The following is an 18,600-nucleotide window of genomic DNA, read 5'->3' as shown; positions in this document are numbered from 1 at the left end:
ACCAGTGTGGAAGGAGATACAACCTCAGCATCTACCAGTGTGGGTGGAGAGACAACCTCAACATCTACCAGTGTGGGAGGAGACAACCTCAGCATCTACCAGTGTGGAAGGAGAGACAACCTCAACATCTTCCAGTGTGGGTGGAGAGACAACCTCAGCATCTACCAGTGTGGGTGGAGAGACAACCGCAGCATCTACCAGTGTGGAAGGAGAGACAACCTCAACATCTTCCAGTGTGGGTGGAGAGACAACCTCAGCATCTTCCAGTGTGGGAGGAGACAACCTCAGCATCTACCAGTGTGGGTGGAGAGACAACCTCAGCATCTACCAGTGTGGGTGGAGAGACAACCGCAGCATCTACCAGTGTGGGTGGAGAGACAACCTCAACATCTACCAGTGTGGAAGGAGAGACAACCTCAACATCTTCCAGTGTGGGTGGAGAGACAACCTCAGCATCTACCAGTGTGGGAGGAGACAACCTCAGCATCTACCAGTGTGGGTGGAGAGACAACCTCAGCATCTACCAGTGTGGGTGGAGAGACAACCGCAGCATCTACCAGTGTGGGTGGAGAGACAACCTCAACATCTACCAGTGTGGAAGGAGAGACAACCTCAACATCTTCCAGTGTGGGTGGAGAGACAACCTCAGCATCTACCAGTCTGGGTGGAGAGACAACCTCAGCATCTACCAGTCTGGGTGGAGAGACAACCTCAGCATCTACCAGTGTGGGTGGAGAGACAACCTCAACATCTACCAGTGTGGAAGGAGAGACAACCTCAACATCTTCCAGTGTGGGTGGAGAGACAACCTCAGCATCTTCCAGTGTGGAAGGAGAACCTACCTTAGCATTTTCCAGTGTAGAAGGAAAACCCACCTCAGCATCTACCTGTGTGGATGGAGAACCCACCTCAGCATCTACCATTGTGGAAGGAGAATCCCCACCTTAACATTTTCTAGTGTGAATGAAGAGACGAATTTAGCATCTTACGAATAAAGTTCTGGAACACATCCCTAACTCTTCTGATGGAGTTGTCACACAAAGATAAATGAAATGGATTAACCATTGGCAAACACAGGAAGAGACGTTCTTCTGTCACTCAACTACACCACAAGGAGATTTTATAGCAGCTTTATTGTAGCTCACAATTTATCTAAATTGAAAGAGGTCTAAAACATTTTTAATATTTCATCACTTACTTTAAACAAGGGGTGCTGTCACGAAGCCCACCTGATGAGCTGCTGCTGGTGGAGGGGTGGGACTGTAATGGGGGGGGCTGAGGACTGGAGGCCCCCACAGGTGTGGGCAGAGGTGGGGCTTGCTCACATTCTGGGGACCCCTCATCATTCACCTCACAGAACAGGCGAACTTCCAGCATCTACCGGGAGAGCAGAAAGGTTTAGCTGCTGAGTCAGTACTGTCCCCATTATTACAGTTCACTGACACATACAAGGAAACTTTGACGGAAAGAATATTTTTAAGGGAAAACATTCAGGAAGAGTTCAGCAGGTAAGCATATAACAAGAAGAAAAAACTTTTGTTACTGACTGACAGCTTTTTAAAACTGTGTGAGGGTGTGTGTTGGTGAGTATGCACACACACACACACACACACACACACACACACACTATAATTTTGGAATTGATGAGCCTCCTGTTAATGCCAGGTTAGAGGCCACTCATTCTGTTGGTTTCCTTTAAAAGAAAAGTACAACATATTTTAGAATTTAAAAGACATGCATAAAAACTGCTGCTTTTATGCAGCAATTCAAATACAAATGTGTTTTCAAAAACTCTAGACAAAAGTGACTGGAAATGGTCTTGTAAATAACTCCTGACTTGAGAAGGCCAGACACGTAGACGCAACAACACAGGATGGACGCAACAACACGGGATGGACGCGACAACACGGTGTGGACGCTGTACCGGAGGGGCCTGTGCGGCAGCCTCCTGCCCACAGAAGCTGTAGACCACGACATGCGCCGCCACACCCGCCACACCCAGCACCCTGCCCTCGGGGCACCAGGCCAGCATCTGTATGGCGAACGGGTCCTCGTCGGCGGGGTCACTGCTGGGCCGCTCGTCCCGGGCTCTCGGCCTCTCAAACACCTTGGACGTCTTCAGCTTGTACAGCACCTGGAGAGTGGCTACACAGGGGACGGCACTGTTCAGGCAGGCGACGCCTAAGGTGACTGTTCTCAATCAAGCCAGGACCGCAGCGCGGCCGGCTTCCTCTGAATTGCACTTTTGTTCCTAATTCTACATTTCTCCGATGGTTTCAGATAAGCTATGCCTCGCACCCACTGACAGTAAAAATGGGCACACATGTTTAATTAATAAAAACAAACGCATTGATGATAGATTTGGATAATCTGAAAGGTGAATAACACAAAGACTTGAGGAAAATGTACAAATACAGTAAAAATAATAAAGAATATGTTTTACTTCCTAAAACAATTTTCTACATATTTTGTCTAAAAATGGCACCAATATTATCACTCACACATGATGAAATATTACAAACACGCTGAGTTAACTGGGCTCCTATTGGAGCCTGCCTTGGGCATTCTGTCAACATCAGCCATTAAAAAGAAGTCTTTCCTCTTTTTTGCTTCTATGTAACCATCAGATGACTTCATAAAGACACACACACTTTTGGAATCACGCACAAAGACTATTCTAGAAATTTCTGTAGATCTGGGACAGGTTTCCTATCTGCCTCTCCCATCTCTGAACTAGGCAGAAAAGTTTACAGAAATTTTGAAGGAAGGATGTGAACGGTTCTGTTGAGAATCATGCTTGATTTACTAAATATTTAAGGACATCTTTAAACCATTAAAATCTACACTCACTACAGCATCAGGTATTAAATTTGTAGCTTCCTAAGTTTCAAACGTTTGATATACAATTAAAAAACAGGATGTACAAAAACAGTGATGGTGTAACACACAATGAATACAAATACTCAAAATACTCACTTGCAGAGGCATCCCAGAACTTCACAGACCCATCAGCATGCCTACAAAGACAAAATGAGTTAAGAATGTGATAAAGAAAAGGAAAACATGTATGCATATATATTTTCTTTCAACAGAAGTACATTGTCATTTAAAAAGATAGTCACTAAAATAAGTAAATAGTAAATAGGCAGGTTCTTAATAACTTATTTCTTATTTTAATACGGCACAAAGCTGCCCAGTTAATTAAAGTTCATGGAGTCTTAATAAATTATATTTAGCTATTACTAATTTAGTTGGTGAAAACAGACTTCCACTTACCCTGTAATAATTATTCCTGGGTAAACTTGAGCACCCAAGCCCCAATTACCTCCATTGATGGGCCATTCCTAAAAGGAAAAAAAAAATCATTGTACAGAGCCACTTCCAAGTATACTGCATGCTTTCATACATAGGAGAAAAGTAAACAACATACTTTGTTCCTATAAATTACTTTCTCTATCTTTTCATTAGAAGAAATATCAATGTATCAAACCCTCCCAGGTGATAAATGCAGAATGCTACAATGTAACAGGAAATGCTAAGCTTCTGACCTCACCTTTTTGCTGTAACCTTGGCGCTTCTGCCTGGCTCCGACAGAATACAGTTCCTGAACGAGGTCCGCCGGGCAGTCCGCAAAGTACTCACAGCAGGTAACGGGGGACTCGTGGATGCTCAAAGGGTAGGGGTTTTCAAATATAGGGTATCTTCATCAAGAGGAAAGAGAAAATATTTATTAAGGTAATGAATGCAACCTATGAGGAACACAACAATTAAAACGTTTTATATTTACATTTTTGGAATGGAAAAAATTTTTCAAATATCTTTGAAGAGCCACATGACAATTTCCACGAACCAAGGTTTTAACTTCTGGAAGGTTTGCTCTTCTCTACAGAACTTTAGGTATCACAGAGATTAAACCACTTAATTTCTGCAAAAAATGTAAACCATGAGGCCTTTTATACTGAAAGATGCAATGTTAGAAGAGCACATCGCACAGCTGCGGTCGCTCTGCACAGGAGGTGCCACGCGTGGGGCAATATGCATGTAAGCATTCACAGTTATCCCTTCCACATCGCAACCTGCCCATCACGCTTTACATATAGCATGGCTTAGTATAAGAAATTAAATGAGAATCTGTTGGGAGTTTTGTGGAAGCCATAGACAACAAGCAGAGGCCAGCAGACAACAAAAGTTTAGAAACTCAGAAAGGCATAAAAGACATGTATTGTATTATAAAATACTAACAACATACTTTATCTTTTAATACCAATAAGGTACTGCAAGCACCCCAAGAAAAAGAAATTCAGACTTCTTCTCTGGAACAAAGGGAGATTCTCCAGGTGGCGGGGCTCTGCACCTCTAGTCCGACGTGGAAGGGACAACTGTGTCTCTATACTTCTTGACCCACACTTGGAACACAGACATTTTCCTGAGGAGCAAAGGCTGAGACAGGGAGTGCCGAGGTGTGCGAGCTGCAGCCCACCACCACAGAGCTCAGGCAAACGTCCAACCCTCCTTCTTAAGCAATGCAATTCCTAATACAAAATATAATCTAAAAACCTTCTCTCATTTAATGATAATCAAAGTAAAATTCTACCCTAAATGCTTTGTAGATATGGAATTATTTTATTGAAAAAGGCAAAAAATGATTTTTTAAAAATCCTGAAATTCAGTGAAATCCTACATAAATATACAATGATATTTGTTCTCTGGCTTTAACGTTCTTAAAATGAAAGTACTTAAAAATATCTAGAAAACCAGAAACTGGTAAAAAAAAATCTTCCAAGTCCTATCTTGCTAAATCTGAAAAAATTAGATGAATTCATCAGCTTACTATTGACGTAAAATAAAGTTGGGAAATTTCAGAAAACTCCTTCAAAGATTTCAAAATGAACTCAAGTTTCTCCCCCCAGCACACAGAAAAAATCAGCAGATGAATGCCAAACCAACAAAAATCTGCTTCATAAAATGGCAGACAGCTTTTCTCTTTTTATGTACAGGTATTTCCTTAGCTCAATGATTCTACTAATACTATACTATATGTTCAGAATTGATACATTTGTTAAATAAAATGATGCCTAATTACAGATCGCATGAACAATATTTTCTGTGAATTACATTTAACTCAGTATAGACCATACATGAAATGTCTCACTTATGTAAGAACTTACCTAAGAGAATAAAATAAGAGAAAATCATATTACAAACAAGTTATTCTAGGACTGCTCGAGTTTTCAAATTCCAGTGCTCCACAATGGTCTCATTTGAAAAAGAAAACAGCATGACTGGTTCTTACAAGCAGCAGGACGAAGCCTAAAGAGCAGGTAAACAACGCTGCCCCTCCTGCAGGCACCTCAGCCTCAGCCCCGCTGAGGTCCTGGACTGAGAAGTGGGAGTTGGGTGCCCTGGGCACAGCGGGGAGTCTGCAGCAGTGCCGCCCTCTGCCCGGCAGATGCCAGGAGCACACCCCAGCCTCCAGAAGACACCATGTCCGCGGGCACTGCCGCCGAGGCCCATGGCGCTGCCCTGGAGGAGAGGCCAGGCTGGACATCCATGTGCCAGGCTCAATCTCAGGAGATTTCAGAAATTCACATATTCTGACTTAAAAAGTCTATGATTCAGCTTAATACAGAAATTTGGCAGACAACTGGAAAGGTGTGTCTGAGGGTAAGAAGAGGCCAAGGTCAAAAGAAGCGGGATTTTTCAGAGAAAGGAGAGTCAATCCCCGATGAAAAGGACCATCTTTACCAACTACCAATGCAGCCATTCCTGGAGCCTCGTTCTTACCCGTTCTGGGCAAGGTCTATGAGAACCAAATCCTGTTCTAGGAGAACCACCACCGCGTACGGATCTTGAAAGTCTGAAACAGGAAAACAACACACGAACCAGAGTAAGAGGACAGCACATCAGGACAGAAACATTTCTGGCTTGGTTTTTATTTTACTTGGCTTCAGTCTCACAAATATGGGCCCTATGGTCCCAAAATGTTATGTGTTTTAAGGCTTGATGTTTTAAATGAGGTAAATCTATTTACTAACCTGTTCAACACTTTTTCACTTTTGTAAAGATGAATAAGACAAACTGCTTGCCTTAAAGAAGCTCACAGTGTCATCTCCTCTATTGCAAATACCATGGAGAAGGCCAACAAGAGCCAGATTTAAATTCAAGTATTCCCGAGAAGCACATTCCTGGATCTCTGGGGAACTGCACAGAGCCCTCCTGCGATTTACATGTGTCTCCTGACCATCATAAAGGGTATTACGTCACCACACCTCAATGAGCTTCAAACACAGTTCTTAAAATCCTGATTCAAATTACTCTAGAAATCAAATATACTCTTAGGTTACAGAATTTTAAAATACTTCTGTTCTCCCTTCAAAGGCATGCGCATGAATAGGCAATACTAGACAGATGAAGCTGATTAGACAAAGCTAACTTCGGAAATAAAACTTCCAGGGCCATGGAGGCAGGACCTGTGCCCGAGATGAGCCCGGCAGGCCAGCGAGGGCTCAGAGGTCTCTGCCCCACGTGCCCCACCCACAGAGAGTGAGAGAACGGCCTTCGCGGCTGCTGGCCTTACCACTGGGGTACGGAGTTTCACACAGCGTGAGGAAGTCCACGATGGAGTAGTCCATCTCCAGCACAGCTGTACTCTTTCCGTGCATCACCGTTAGGCATGGTCTCCTGCCCACGGTGTCATACGACAAGCCTCCCGACAAGATGATAAAAGGTTCCCTGGAAAGAGGAGCAATGCACAGCTATAGAGAGCGCAATGAGGACAAAGGGGCTTTAAAATGCCATCATTTTTTAATTTAGTGAGCTAACAAAACTTTAAATTCTCACATTAATATACCATATAAAGCACACTTGCATGGAGAAGCTTTTTAAAATATTTTTATTGAGAAATCTTCACATACATGTAGTGCACACACGGTGTACAATCAGTGGCTCACAGTATCATCCCACAGCCACGTATCCATCACCACGATCATCTGAGAACATCTGCATCACTGCAGAACAGCGACTAGACAGGAAAAAACTCATACCTCCCATACCCCTTACCCTCCCCCTCTCATTGACCACCTAGTTTATTTGACCCCTTGTCCCCATCATTTATTTATTTTATTTTTATCCATTTTTTTAATCCATTTAGAAGGATAAAAGAGTATCAGCACAGGGTTGCACAGGAGCAAGTCGGGCACGCACAGCAGAGCTGGGGAGCCCTGGGAAAGGAGACCACATGGGCTGAACGCTCAGCACGTGCAGCTTCATCCGCCCCACGAGAGGCCCCGTTGGCCCCAGGACCTTTCCTCTGGCTGCTGCAAACAAGTCTCCAGGCGCATTCCCTTCACCTCCAGCCCCAGCCTGGCCTTGACCACAGAGATGCCAGGAGAATCCAAAGGCCTCTGTGGGGTGTAAAGGATACACTCTACGCCCAGGGCCAGGCCTGCCCAGCCACTCGCCCGGGAGAACAAGGAGCACCACCACTTGCCACTTCCGGCGGCCGCACACTCTGCCGCCACTCGTTCCCCCACTCAGTTCTCCCGTGACTCAGGGCTGCACTCCAGATCTCGTTTCCTATGTGCGCTCTGGGTGTAATTCCACGGTTTGGGCACTTGCTTCTGTTGGCGGGACCATCCTTTAAAACTTATCCAGTTATAAGAACTCATTGCCTGCCCAGGAAACCAGCTCTTGACCCGACAGCTGTGTCTTCCATTTGCTGGTGGAGAAAGTGTTACGATACATCACGCAGATCTCAGTTCTCTGTAATTTCTCTTAACCCTCTTCAATTACGCTTCTTTGAAAGAGCTTTTCAGTGCTGTCTCCGTTCTCACCCACTGTTCGTGCTGATGCTCCTTCTTTGGCATTTAGCGAGCACAGGAATGCTCAGGCCTGGTGCAGCACAGCAAAGCTGTGTCCCGGGAGCACCTGCTTCTCCAGGTGAGCTGCATAACTACTCCATATACCTGCCCTTAAACCTGCTCGTCAGCACACTAATTATCCAATAGAGCTATGGCAGCCAACCACACACGATTCCTTCAGACTGCTAGTTAGAAAACAACCTCCAGCGCAATCACGGAAACCACAGCACACACCTTTCCTTCAACCTACGAGTCAGCACACGGCTTCTCCAGCAGAGTCACGATAACCATACCACCCATCCCCTTAACCTACTAGTCAGCACACTGCCTTCTAAACTTACCTGCTTCAGAAAGAATATCCTAGCCACCCCTGACTAGGGTCCCCTCTGCGTCCCGCTCCCGAGCACCCCGATGAGGCCCCTCCACGTCCTGCCCCGAGCACCCCGATGCCCCTCCGCGTCCTGCCCCCAAGCACCCCGAGGCCCCTCCACGTCCTGCCCCGAGCACCCCGAGGCCCCTCCACATCCTGCCCCGAGCACCCCGAGGCCCCTCCGCGTCCCGCCCCCGAGCACCCCGACAAAGGTCCCACCACGATAAGGGGTGAGCCTTAAACTTTGGGTTCTGTGGCCAAGAACCTCTTCTGGAAGAAAAATGCTCCAGGCCACAGCGTCCTGAGACCACCCCTCTGTAGGAGGAAGGCAGCCCCTCTTCTCTGTCCATCTGGACTTTGCATTCATCATGAGAAAAATGCTTTCTTCCCACATCATTCCCTTCTCATAGTCAGTCACTGACTCCAAAAGCTCCTTGTTTTCTAACCACCCTGCTATCTCCCTAGCTGAAAGAGAAACCAAAGCTCTGTCTCATGCTTCCACATGTGCGCTCTGGGCATAATTCCACGGTTTGGGCACTTGCTTTCGAAACCAGGACTTCTGATTTCTTCACTCCAGTGTCCCTATATCCCAGCTTGTGTTTGAAATTGTGCTAGTTAAGTGTTCTCACAAATTAATTCTTCCTACCAGAAATGTCTCCTGGCCACTTCTCTGATTTCCTTTAAATCCATCTTTCAGTAGCATTGAAAAAGGCACGCTCGCCCTCTCCCGTAAATTCTCATTTCTTGGCCTCACGGATGTGATGCTCTCCTAGGTCTTTTACCTGTCCAGAACCTCCTGGCCCCCACCTTCCCTTCTACTTAAGGTGCCCCCAAAAACCAGCACCAGCGCAGACGCGGGCACGGCCAGAGCTGAGCACGGGTCAGCCGTCAAAAAGGTCTAGAAAGCATAACTTGCCAATGATGTCAAACGGGCTTGTAAATCAACTGATTTAAATATGTGAGCATATAACCAGTTTTAATTTAGCAGTGACAAACTGAAAACTACTTACAACAGGGAAGAGAACTTAGAAATCAGTGGGTGCAGGTCTTAGCAGCCCAACGAGAAACGCCACAGACAAGCTCCATCTGGGGTCCACACTTACAGAACTACCACGTGAGGTGTTCTAATGCGAAAGGAGAAAGCAACTTTCCTGCCACAGTTCTCATTCAGGCGGGACTGTGACACAGCCTACAGGGCTGGTACGCTCAATATGCAAGCTGGCTGGACCGCCCTGTGCCTAACCATTCATACACGTGGATTTACTGCCCAGAGCGCCTGGAAACACCAGGCCAGGACATCTTTACTTTCATGAAAGTGAACGGCAACCCATCCTGGTGAGGTATGCAGTTGGGGAGACTGGGAGGAAACATTCTAGCTTTGAGAAATGATGATAATGTCAATCAATGTGATGGAAAATGTGCTCATTTGAATGGATTATATACCCTAGAAAAGCCATGTTTTAATCCTGATCCATTTTGTGGAAGCTGCTGTTTCTTTTAATCCCTATTCAGTACTGCAGGTTGGAGTCTTGATGATTTTATCTCCACGGACATGTGACACACCCACAGACACATGACACACTCAACTGTGGGTATGAACTTTTGATTAGAGGGAGACTGATTTTACTCCACCCATTCCAAGATTAGCTTACTGGAATCCTTAAAGGAGGAACATTTTGGAGAGAGTAACGGAACCATGAGAACTACAAGAGCCCACGCAGCCAGAGACTTTCGGAGGAGCTTCATGAAACCAGCAGCCGGGACAGAAAGCAAGCAGACGTCACCATGTTGGCCACATGCTTTCCTGTTGACAGAGAAACCCTGAACGTCAAAGGCCTTCCTTGAGTGAAGATAACCTGTCATTGGGGCCTTAATTTGGACCTTTTTACAGACTTGCTTTAATTGGGACATTTTCATGGTCTTAGAACTGTAATCTTGCAATGTAATAAATTCCCCATTTTAGGAGCCATTCTGTCTGATATATTGCATTCTGGTAGCTAGCAAACTAGAACAGCAAGTAAAAATGACTGTCTCTGAAAATACAGTCTTAAATAAGACTGGCTTACTTAAGACTAATACTTTTCAACCTACACAGTCCCAGAGGGAAGGTTATCTGATGAGGCATCTTTGATTTTAAGAGTCTGTGGACTCAATGCTGTCTCCCATTAGGTGCAGTTAAAGATAAGTCTGCCCATGGGTTTTCGGTCAGCCTGGTCTGCGAGAACGCTCCAGCTCAGGAGGAAGCCTGGGCACAAAGTCCAGCTCTGCTGCTTCCTGGAGCAACTTCCTCAGCTTCTCTAAGGCTCAAAATGCACAGTGCCTGCCCCTCAGGCATGCAGATCCAGGGCTAAGAGAGCCTGCTGGGAGAGCCGAGCAACCACACATGTCCACTTAGCCCCTGATTTTATTCAGCTAAGTGAAGGTCCAAGTCTTTGTCCCATATGAGGACACCAGGACTGCGAGATGCCTGGAGAGGGAACACCTGTTTCTGAGCGTGGGCCGCTGTCTGAACGAGCATGCCTCCTCGAGGCTCGGCTTCACAAGGGCTGAGCCGGAGGACCGAGGACAGATACGGAAGGGATCCCGGCCAGAGGGACTGGCAGAGAACAGATGCACCGTGGAGAGCCACAGGAACACACGGACACAGCCACCAACGCAGAGGCTGCTCCAGATGGCCGGCACGGGAGGAAGCAGCAGGCGTGGGGTCCACGGCTTTGCAGGTCACACAGCGTCACGACTGCGGGGGCCTGCAGGGCGCCAGCTCTCGGGGCTCAGCGGCTGATGTGCACAGAGTGGGCCAGGGAGTACAGCCCGATCGGGGTCTCGGCTCTTCCAATGACTGGCTCCGTGGCCTGTGGTGAGTGCGCCAACCACTCTGGGTGGAGCCTGTGAGGCAGGGCGGAGGGAACCACTGCCTCCGGGCGCTGCAAGGGTTCAGAGGTCGCTGTGTGGGTGCCCACGGGGGAGGCAGGCATGTGGCCAGCTGGGGTCCTGAACTCGCTGCTGAGGGCAAGCCTGCTGGGTGAAGCCAGCCCTGTGGCCGGCAAGTCCAAGTGTGGCCTTCCTAGGGCTATGGCCCCCTCGTGGCACTGAGGGAGATGCCATGGCAGCACGTCTGTGGGCGACAGCTACTTGCACACAAGCCCACAAGTGCACTTGCGCTCCAGCACAGCTTGGGCTTCTCATATTCTCACAATGGCCATTCACATACAGCCTCGTCTCACCTTGGAAACCACTTGAAAACACACACAGGCACCACGGCGGGAAGGGGGCAGGCAAGGAACCCTGCAGCTCTCCTGAGGGTGGTTGAGGAGTCAGTGACTATTCTCCTGGGGCACAGCTGCGTGTACCCACACACCTGCCACCATGGCCGGGTGCCAACGGCAGAGCTGAGAAGACGTGATGGGGATGTCCTGGTGGCAGAGCTTCAGCCCGACTCTCAGGACCATGCAGAAGAAGTCTGCTGCCCAGGCAGGGTCTGGGGCATGCCCTCTGAACCCCACACCACAGAGGGCTGCTCACCCCCAGCTGGCCACCCCTCCAGGGTGTCAGGAAACACTGCTGCAAGAGCTGATTCCTGCTGAAACCTGGCACTGCTACTGTATTTATGCCGTCCGTCTGGAAGAGGGGAGGGAAAGGAGCAAGCACTGATCAAGCACCTGATCTGTGCCACACACTGGGTTACTTCTTTTGGTTCTTCACAATTTTACAGTAGGAATTACCACCCCTGCTCCACTGAGGTAAGTTAGGAGAGAGGCTCCATGAGGCTGAGCAGCCACTGAAAGGTACACAGTCAAAAGGTACACAGCCGGTAAGGTACACAGCTGGTAAGGTACACAGCTAGTAAGTGGCAGAACTGGGGTCTGAGCCCAAGTTTCACAATCCAAAGCTTTATTCCAGTGACTTTCAAATATTTTGATCATGACCAGAGAAGAAGCACATTTTCTTTCACCATCTAGCATGCTGACGAACACATGTTTAATGAACCAATATTTACCCCTAACATGTCGTACAATGCTATCTCCTATTCCAATCTACAATTTAAAAATAGACGACTAAACTGACAAAATCATTTTCACCACCCACAAGTGGGTCACTGCTACCTGGTGTTAAAACCCTGTGGCATCTTCTCTCAGTATTGGGTGCCCCCACCCCAGGAGGGGAGCAGTGGCACTGTTGCGGGCACACCTGGGCCATGCCGGCAGGGCGAGAGCACACAGCCCCAGGGGTCCACGTCAGGCCATCAGGCACGTTCACGGGCACACCTGGGTTGTGTCAGCAGGGCGAGAGGACACAGCCCACAGGTCCAGGGCAGCGCCGAGGCTCTGGGTGTGACCTCCTAGTCTTCGGGGAGACGGGCACAGTCAGCTCACTTACAGCCAGGCCTTCCGAGTCTGCTAGAGGCCTAGCTCAGAGCGTGGTCAGCCCTGGGGCCCTGCTGCTAAAGCACCAGGGGCTTTACTCCTGGCTCATGTTCGTTTCTCAAAAAAAGTCAAGGTCAATTCTGCTTTTTTATAAAGAACTGACCATATAAAGAAGAATTCCATCTCTTTAACAAAACTGCTGTTAAAATTCTATACTGGTTACGTTGCCACTGTTCTTACATAAGGCAATACCTGACTTACTAGGAAATAAAAGCTATTTACGAGTCGGGATACGCATGAACCCTGCCAGGCCCCTCTCGTGGCCGGGCACCCCAGGCCCAGGGCTGGATGCTGAGAGGAGAAGGGGCCATCCCACACCTTCGCACTGGTTGGGGAAGGTACGCCATGCACAGACCACCCCTGCTCAGGGTGAGAAGGGAACAAGACACCTGCTCTGCGCGTCCATCACCAGGGACCTCATCTGTCAGTGCCCAGGACACCCTCAGGGAAGCTTCATGCATCCCAGGGTGACAAGGGACCCCTGCCCTTGAGGCTCTAGGCAGACAGGGGTCTTCTCACAGGATGCAGAAACTGCAGCAGGAGGAAAACACCTTCCACTGCAACTCGCCCAAACTGTGCTGGGAGCAGGAGGAAGAGGAAGAGCATGCCCTGGGTGGGAGGGGCCTCGCCTGATTCCCCAACTGTCCTCTCCCGGATGGAAAAGACAGTGGGGTCATAAAGGACCCTGTCCTAGGAGCATATTTCCACATGGACCTGATCGCAGCACCTAGAATGCCCACAGGGACACCTCCTGTTCGTCTTGCTCACGCCTGCTCTGCAAAACCGGAAGCCCTGCTGCCCTCCTGCAGTGGCCTGGGCCCACCCACAGGACAGTCACACAGGATGAGGCCCGGCACAGGGGCTGTTGCTCCGTGGCCAATCAGCAGGTCAGTTCCAGGGTCTGAGCCATGCAAAGCATGTGAGCTTAGGGGCACACTTTTTCTTTCTTGTTTCCTTTCTTTCCTTTTCTGCACCCCACCCCCACACCCCCTATCCACACCTTCCTTTTTGCTTCCCTTCTTTTCTCAGCCAACTCTCCACCAGGACATGGGAAGGGGGCATCAGACCCACCTGGTCAGGGCAGGAGAACTTCAGGGCTAGCTGATGAGGAGCGCTGCAGGCCCAGTGCAGCATGCGCCCGCCAGCCCACCCAGCCTGCAGAAGCCCACCAGCCTGCCTGTGCACCCGCCACCCTGCCTGTGTGTCCGCCAGCCTGCCCAGCCCGCAGAAGCCCACCAGCCTACCCGTGCACTCGCCACCCTGTCTGTCTGCCCGCCCAGCCTGCAGAAGCCCACCAGCCTGCCCGTGCACCTGCCACCCTGCCTGTGTGTCCACCAGCCCACCCAGCCCGAAGCCCACCAGTCTGCCCGTGCACTCGCCACCCTGCCCGTGTGTCTGTCTGCCCGCCCAGTCTGCAGAAGCCCACCAGCCTGCCCGTGCACTCACCAACCTGCCCGTGCACCCGCCACCCTGCCCGTGTGTCTGTCTGCCCGCCCAGTCTGCAGAAGCCCACCAGCCTGCCCGTGCACTCACCAACCTGCCCGTGCACCCGCCACCCTGCCCGTGTGTCTGTCTGCCCGCCCAGTCTGCAGAAGCCCACCAGCCTGCCCGTGCACTCACCAACCTGCCCGTGCACCCGCCACCCTGCCCGTGTGTCTGTCTGCCCGCGTGTCTGTCTGCCCGCCCAGTCTGCAGAAGCCCACCAGCCTGCCCGTGCACTCACCACTCTGCCTGTGTGTCCGTCAGCCCGCCCAGCCTGCAGAAGCCCACCAGCCTGCCTGTGCACTCACCAGCCCACCTGTGCGTCCACCAGCCTGCCTGACCTACAGAAGCCCACCAGCCTGCCCATGTGCCCACCACTCTGCCTGCGCATCCACTACCCTGCCCGTGTGCCTGCCACCTGGCCCACGCGCCCACCAGCCCACCTGGCCCACAGAAGCCCACTGTCCTGCGTGGCTCATCAGTCCGTGCCCATGTTCTGGGAGCCAGGACATGGAGGAAAGGCTGCCTGGTGGTTACAAAGCTGTGGGATTTTCAAAACAAGGGATGAAAAGCTCTTTGCTTTATTATATTTTAAAATGTAACACTTGATATTACCAAATTACAAGTGAGACATACACATTTTAAAACAATGTGATTAGTTTCCCCGCGCCTGCCTACGCCAAAAAAAATATATATATATGATTCTCAGACCTAATTCATATACTGACAATCAACTTCAAATACAACAAATACCCCTTCATATTAAGGTGCCTTTAAATAATAATTACCAAATATTCTTAGGATGAGATTTAAATTCTGAAGAACATATATAACTTTCATGAGTATCATGTGTAGTACAGAGGTTAAGTTTTAAATACTTTTCTTCATTGCTTAGAATCTACAATTTTCACTATCAAAGAAGCACTACTGCATTGTGACTGACAAGTAATTTAACAGAATGTAGGACATTTGACCAGAAAGATACTTCAAATTTTCCAAAATAAATAAGAAAATTACTAAAAAGCAGAAAGAAAACAGGATCGTTTTATCTTAAACTTACGAAATTTTAGGGTTTTTTTGGCAACAAAAACAAAAACGTGACCACTTCCTAAAGCAGGTCTTGAGAACCCCCAGCCTTCCGTGACGCACAGCGGGTGCTGGGCCCGAGGGCGAGCCTTACCCAGATCTCGTTGTCTTGAACTCCACCTTGAGGATTGGTTTGCATGGTTCCGGCTTCTTTCCATCCTTTAACTGCTTTCCTAAAATATATTTTCCTGTGTTAAATTCTAAAACTCTAAATTACTCTAAATTCTTACACTGAAAGTTTATAAAACATTAAGTGAAATAGAATAAAATTCAACATGAAACGCTTTTAAGTGATTCTGGAAGAAGTATTAAATACAAAACAAGATATTTAAACAATTATCAAGCCAAGTTGCTGTCTGAAACAGTGTTCATGTGGAGGAGCAAATGAAATGCGCCACTTGGGAGCAGCACTCTACGCGGTAGAGCTCTAGGAGAGACACTGACAGGCTCTCTGCTCTACCAGCTGCTGAAATTCTTCATTCAATTTCAATTTGCTAAGTGAATTCACACTTTAAAATAACTCAATTTGAGTAAAACAAATCTAAATCACATTTTCACATCTTCAAATGTGACAAGTTGGAAAATTAAGTGCTATACTAAGAAGTTCACTTTTATGTATTCATCTCAAGTAAAACCTACCAGTTACTAGGTTTTAAACTGATAAACCCACCAAGCTGTGCAAAATGTGTCAGGAATTCATTTTGTCAAATAATTTTGATTTCTTTAAAAACTATTGATCTCTGTTATCTCTATATGTTCACTGTAGAAACTATAGAAAACTCAGAAAAAATATAAAGAATACACCTATCTCCCACTTCTTAGAGATTAATCATCCTCAGCATAATTATTTCAATCTTTTTTACATACCTGAGCCTACATCATGATGAGCTGAATGCACACACGTATGTACTCTGTAAAGCATGGATACAGACCTATCCGGAACATATTGTATATGTTACGGATAGATCTGTAACATATACAATGTATTTCCACGCAAATGGGTATGAAGTTATGTGAATATCACACATATGTGTGCACATGAAAAACACAGCACTGACAACACTGGAATCGTGCCGATGCGAGGTGGCCTTTCCAAGTGAAATCGCATCAGTATTTCCTCAGGTGCTCCCAGGACGTCACACTTCTAAAGACCTGGCTGCTCCTACGTGCACGAGGGCCCCGACATCGGTGGTTTCCCATCTGTCGCCCGCGGGGGCCCCTGGGTACTGAGGGGAGACGGTGCCACCCTGGCCCGTGGGTACCTATTGGGCCCCCAGGAGAGGACCAGCAGCCCCTGCCCTGCTCCCTCACCTGCCCTGGCCTGGCCACCTGCACAGGACGTGCTCAGTGGGCCCCCGGCCATTCCTGCAGAGGCCAGGTGCTGGTGCTTCGGGGGCTCCCTGCGCCTCAACTCCTTGTGCAAACACGTGGCTTACGCTGTCCGCTGCCTCCTCCAGGGCACTGGGCCAGGCAGAAGAGCCGTGTGGCCAGCCTGTGCCCAGGTTGGGCTCCCCAGTCAGCACTTCCTTGCCTGGTCCCTGCTCACTGCCCAGCAGCCCAGCTGGGTGTGGGCCCCGAAGCTCATGCTGGTCTCCTGTGGCCTTTGCCCCACGTGCTGTTCCTACACCACGTCACAGCCATGACAGCCACCCAGGGTTTCAGGTACACGACATATACGTACATCATCGAGGCCTGAGGTGCCAACAACACAAAGGCAGCCCCCCAGCACTGCCCACAAACTCCACCAAGAGCATCAGGCACGGGCTCTGTGTTTGCAAATTTATCTACTTGCTGAAACTCACTTGAACCCCAAATCAGCACTCAAAGCACCACGTGGGCATCATGGCATGTCCAGGGTGGGCATCTGAGGTGCCTGATGGGCGTGAGCCTGGCTCATGCCAAGCAAGGTAATGCTCTTCCTTCTTGGTCCAGAAAGTCCTTTTCATGGTACATCCAGTGGCAAGTTTTTTCACACTTCTGTGCTTTTTGTTAATTTCACTATTTGAAATGGCTGCTCCTAAGCACAAGAAGGCTGGGAGGTGCTCCATGGAGTGAGAGAAACTTCATCTGCACACGAGTCACTGAGTGGCCAGTCTGAGCTCAGCGATACTCAAGAACACACACTGGATGGGTGGCCTGAACAAGGCAGTGCTCGGGCCGGCTGGTGGACGGCTGTGAGTGACCAGGGTCTTGCCCAGGGGCACAGGGCTCAGCATTCGCTAATTCTGGGGTCTGTGGGAACTTTACAGAACATACCTACTGTAAATGATGTAAGAATCAATTAATTTGCACAACACTGGAGCAATGACATTTAGAGAATGTGTCATTCGTTTCCCTGAAGTTCAGACTGGCAAATTCAACAGCAAATATGCTTGAGATTCCATCTCCTGATTTGTTAGACACTGTCTCTATCTATGTATCTAAATATTTTCATTGTCCTCAAACTGAACGGAAACCTGTGCTCATCCTCAAAAACCAGCCAGACGGCCCCACCCGCAGCCCAGACAGGGCACCGTGCCCGCCCGAGGCCAGCCCTACCGTGGGGGGCAATGGTTTGCACGGGCCTGGAGGGCGATCTCACGCTCCACAGGGTCAGCGTGCCGTCCGAGTGGCTGCACAGGAACTGCTTCCCCTCGTGGTGCCAGGCGACGGAGTGAATAGCCTGAAAGGGGCAGAGAACCCCACTGTGAGAGACAGACATGATTCCAGCGCAGAGCTACGTACGCTTGCCTGATCCTACTTCCGAAGCACCAGTCCATTACGTGCCCAGAATTTAGCCTCTTGCAATACAGATGAGATTCAATTTACAGTTGACACTGCTTCAATTTTTTCCCCTCTTTTGTGCCTCAAATTGGCATAAGGAAGATATATTAGAGTGATACTTTTGAAAAGTTCAGGAAAATAAAATGTATTCTCATAGATATTTAGAATAAACCATTCCTAAACATAAATTACCAAGTAATTACAATCGATATGCTGATAGAAAAGCTAGCTGCACTGATTACAACAATATTTTTTAAAGTAACCAACATTTTAAGGAGGCAAAAATGTAAATGTAGCATTATGATCAGTGACAAATACCTGAGGGTAAGCTTCAAGACATACAGCGCCTCTTACAGTAATTATTGAGGCAATTTCTAAAAATTTCTGACCAAAAATTTATTTTACAGCTCTGAGACGCAAAAAAAAGGAAAAGCTATCTGGAAATTATTTTTATATACTAAAGTGTGTCACCCCACAATTATATTGCTTTATCGTTATTTTGCCAGCAAGAAGTCACCATAAAGAAAAGCACTCGCCCAAGTCCCCTTGGGTGACAAAATGAGGGACTTCTTTTTGCCTCACACTGAGTTCCTTTTAGTTTTGAAGGGCTGATGAC

General features: G+C 48.3%; 1 protein-coding gene across 3 annotated transcripts in view; it reads right to left on the bottom strand.

The window, feature by feature from the left end:
• The window catches only part of STXBP5 (syntaxin binding protein 5), a 192,483-nt gene that overhangs the window by 81,771 nt on the left and 92,112 nt on the right, over positions 1-18,600 (bottom strand). For all 3 annotated transcript variants that reach the window (XM_077143412.1, XM_077143413.1, XM_077143414.1), the window contains 9 exons: positions 17,760-17,883; positions 15,316-15,394; positions 6,578-6,732; positions 5,785-5,857; positions 3,554-3,701; positions 3,277-3,344; positions 2,977-3,017; positions 1,925-2,145; positions 1,199-1,377 (listed from right to left, as the gene is read on the bottom strand). In XM_077143412.1, the coding sequence (XP_076999527.1) occupies positions 1,199-1,377; positions 1,925-2,145; positions 2,977-3,017; positions 3,277-3,344; positions 3,554-3,701; positions 5,785-5,857; positions 6,578-6,732; positions 15,316-15,394; positions 17,760-17,883 (1,088 nt within the window). The remainder of the gene's footprint in view (positions 1-1,198; positions 1,378-1,924; positions 2,146-2,976; positions 3,018-3,276; positions 3,345-3,553; positions 3,702-5,784; positions 5,858-6,577; positions 6,733-15,315; positions 15,395-17,759; positions 17,884-18,600) is intronic.

The sequence above is a fragment of the Tamandua tetradactyla genome, chromosome 25, assembly GCF_023851605.1.
Source record: "Tamandua tetradactyla isolate mTamTet1 chromosome 25, mTamTet1.pri, whole genome shotgun sequence".
Classification (NCBI taxonomy): Eukaryota; Metazoa; Chordata; class Mammalia; order Pilosa; family Myrmecophagidae; genus Tamandua; species Tamandua tetradactyla.
Note: the sequence above shows the minus strand (reverse complement) of the source record. Positions and strands in the feature narration are given on the sequence as shown.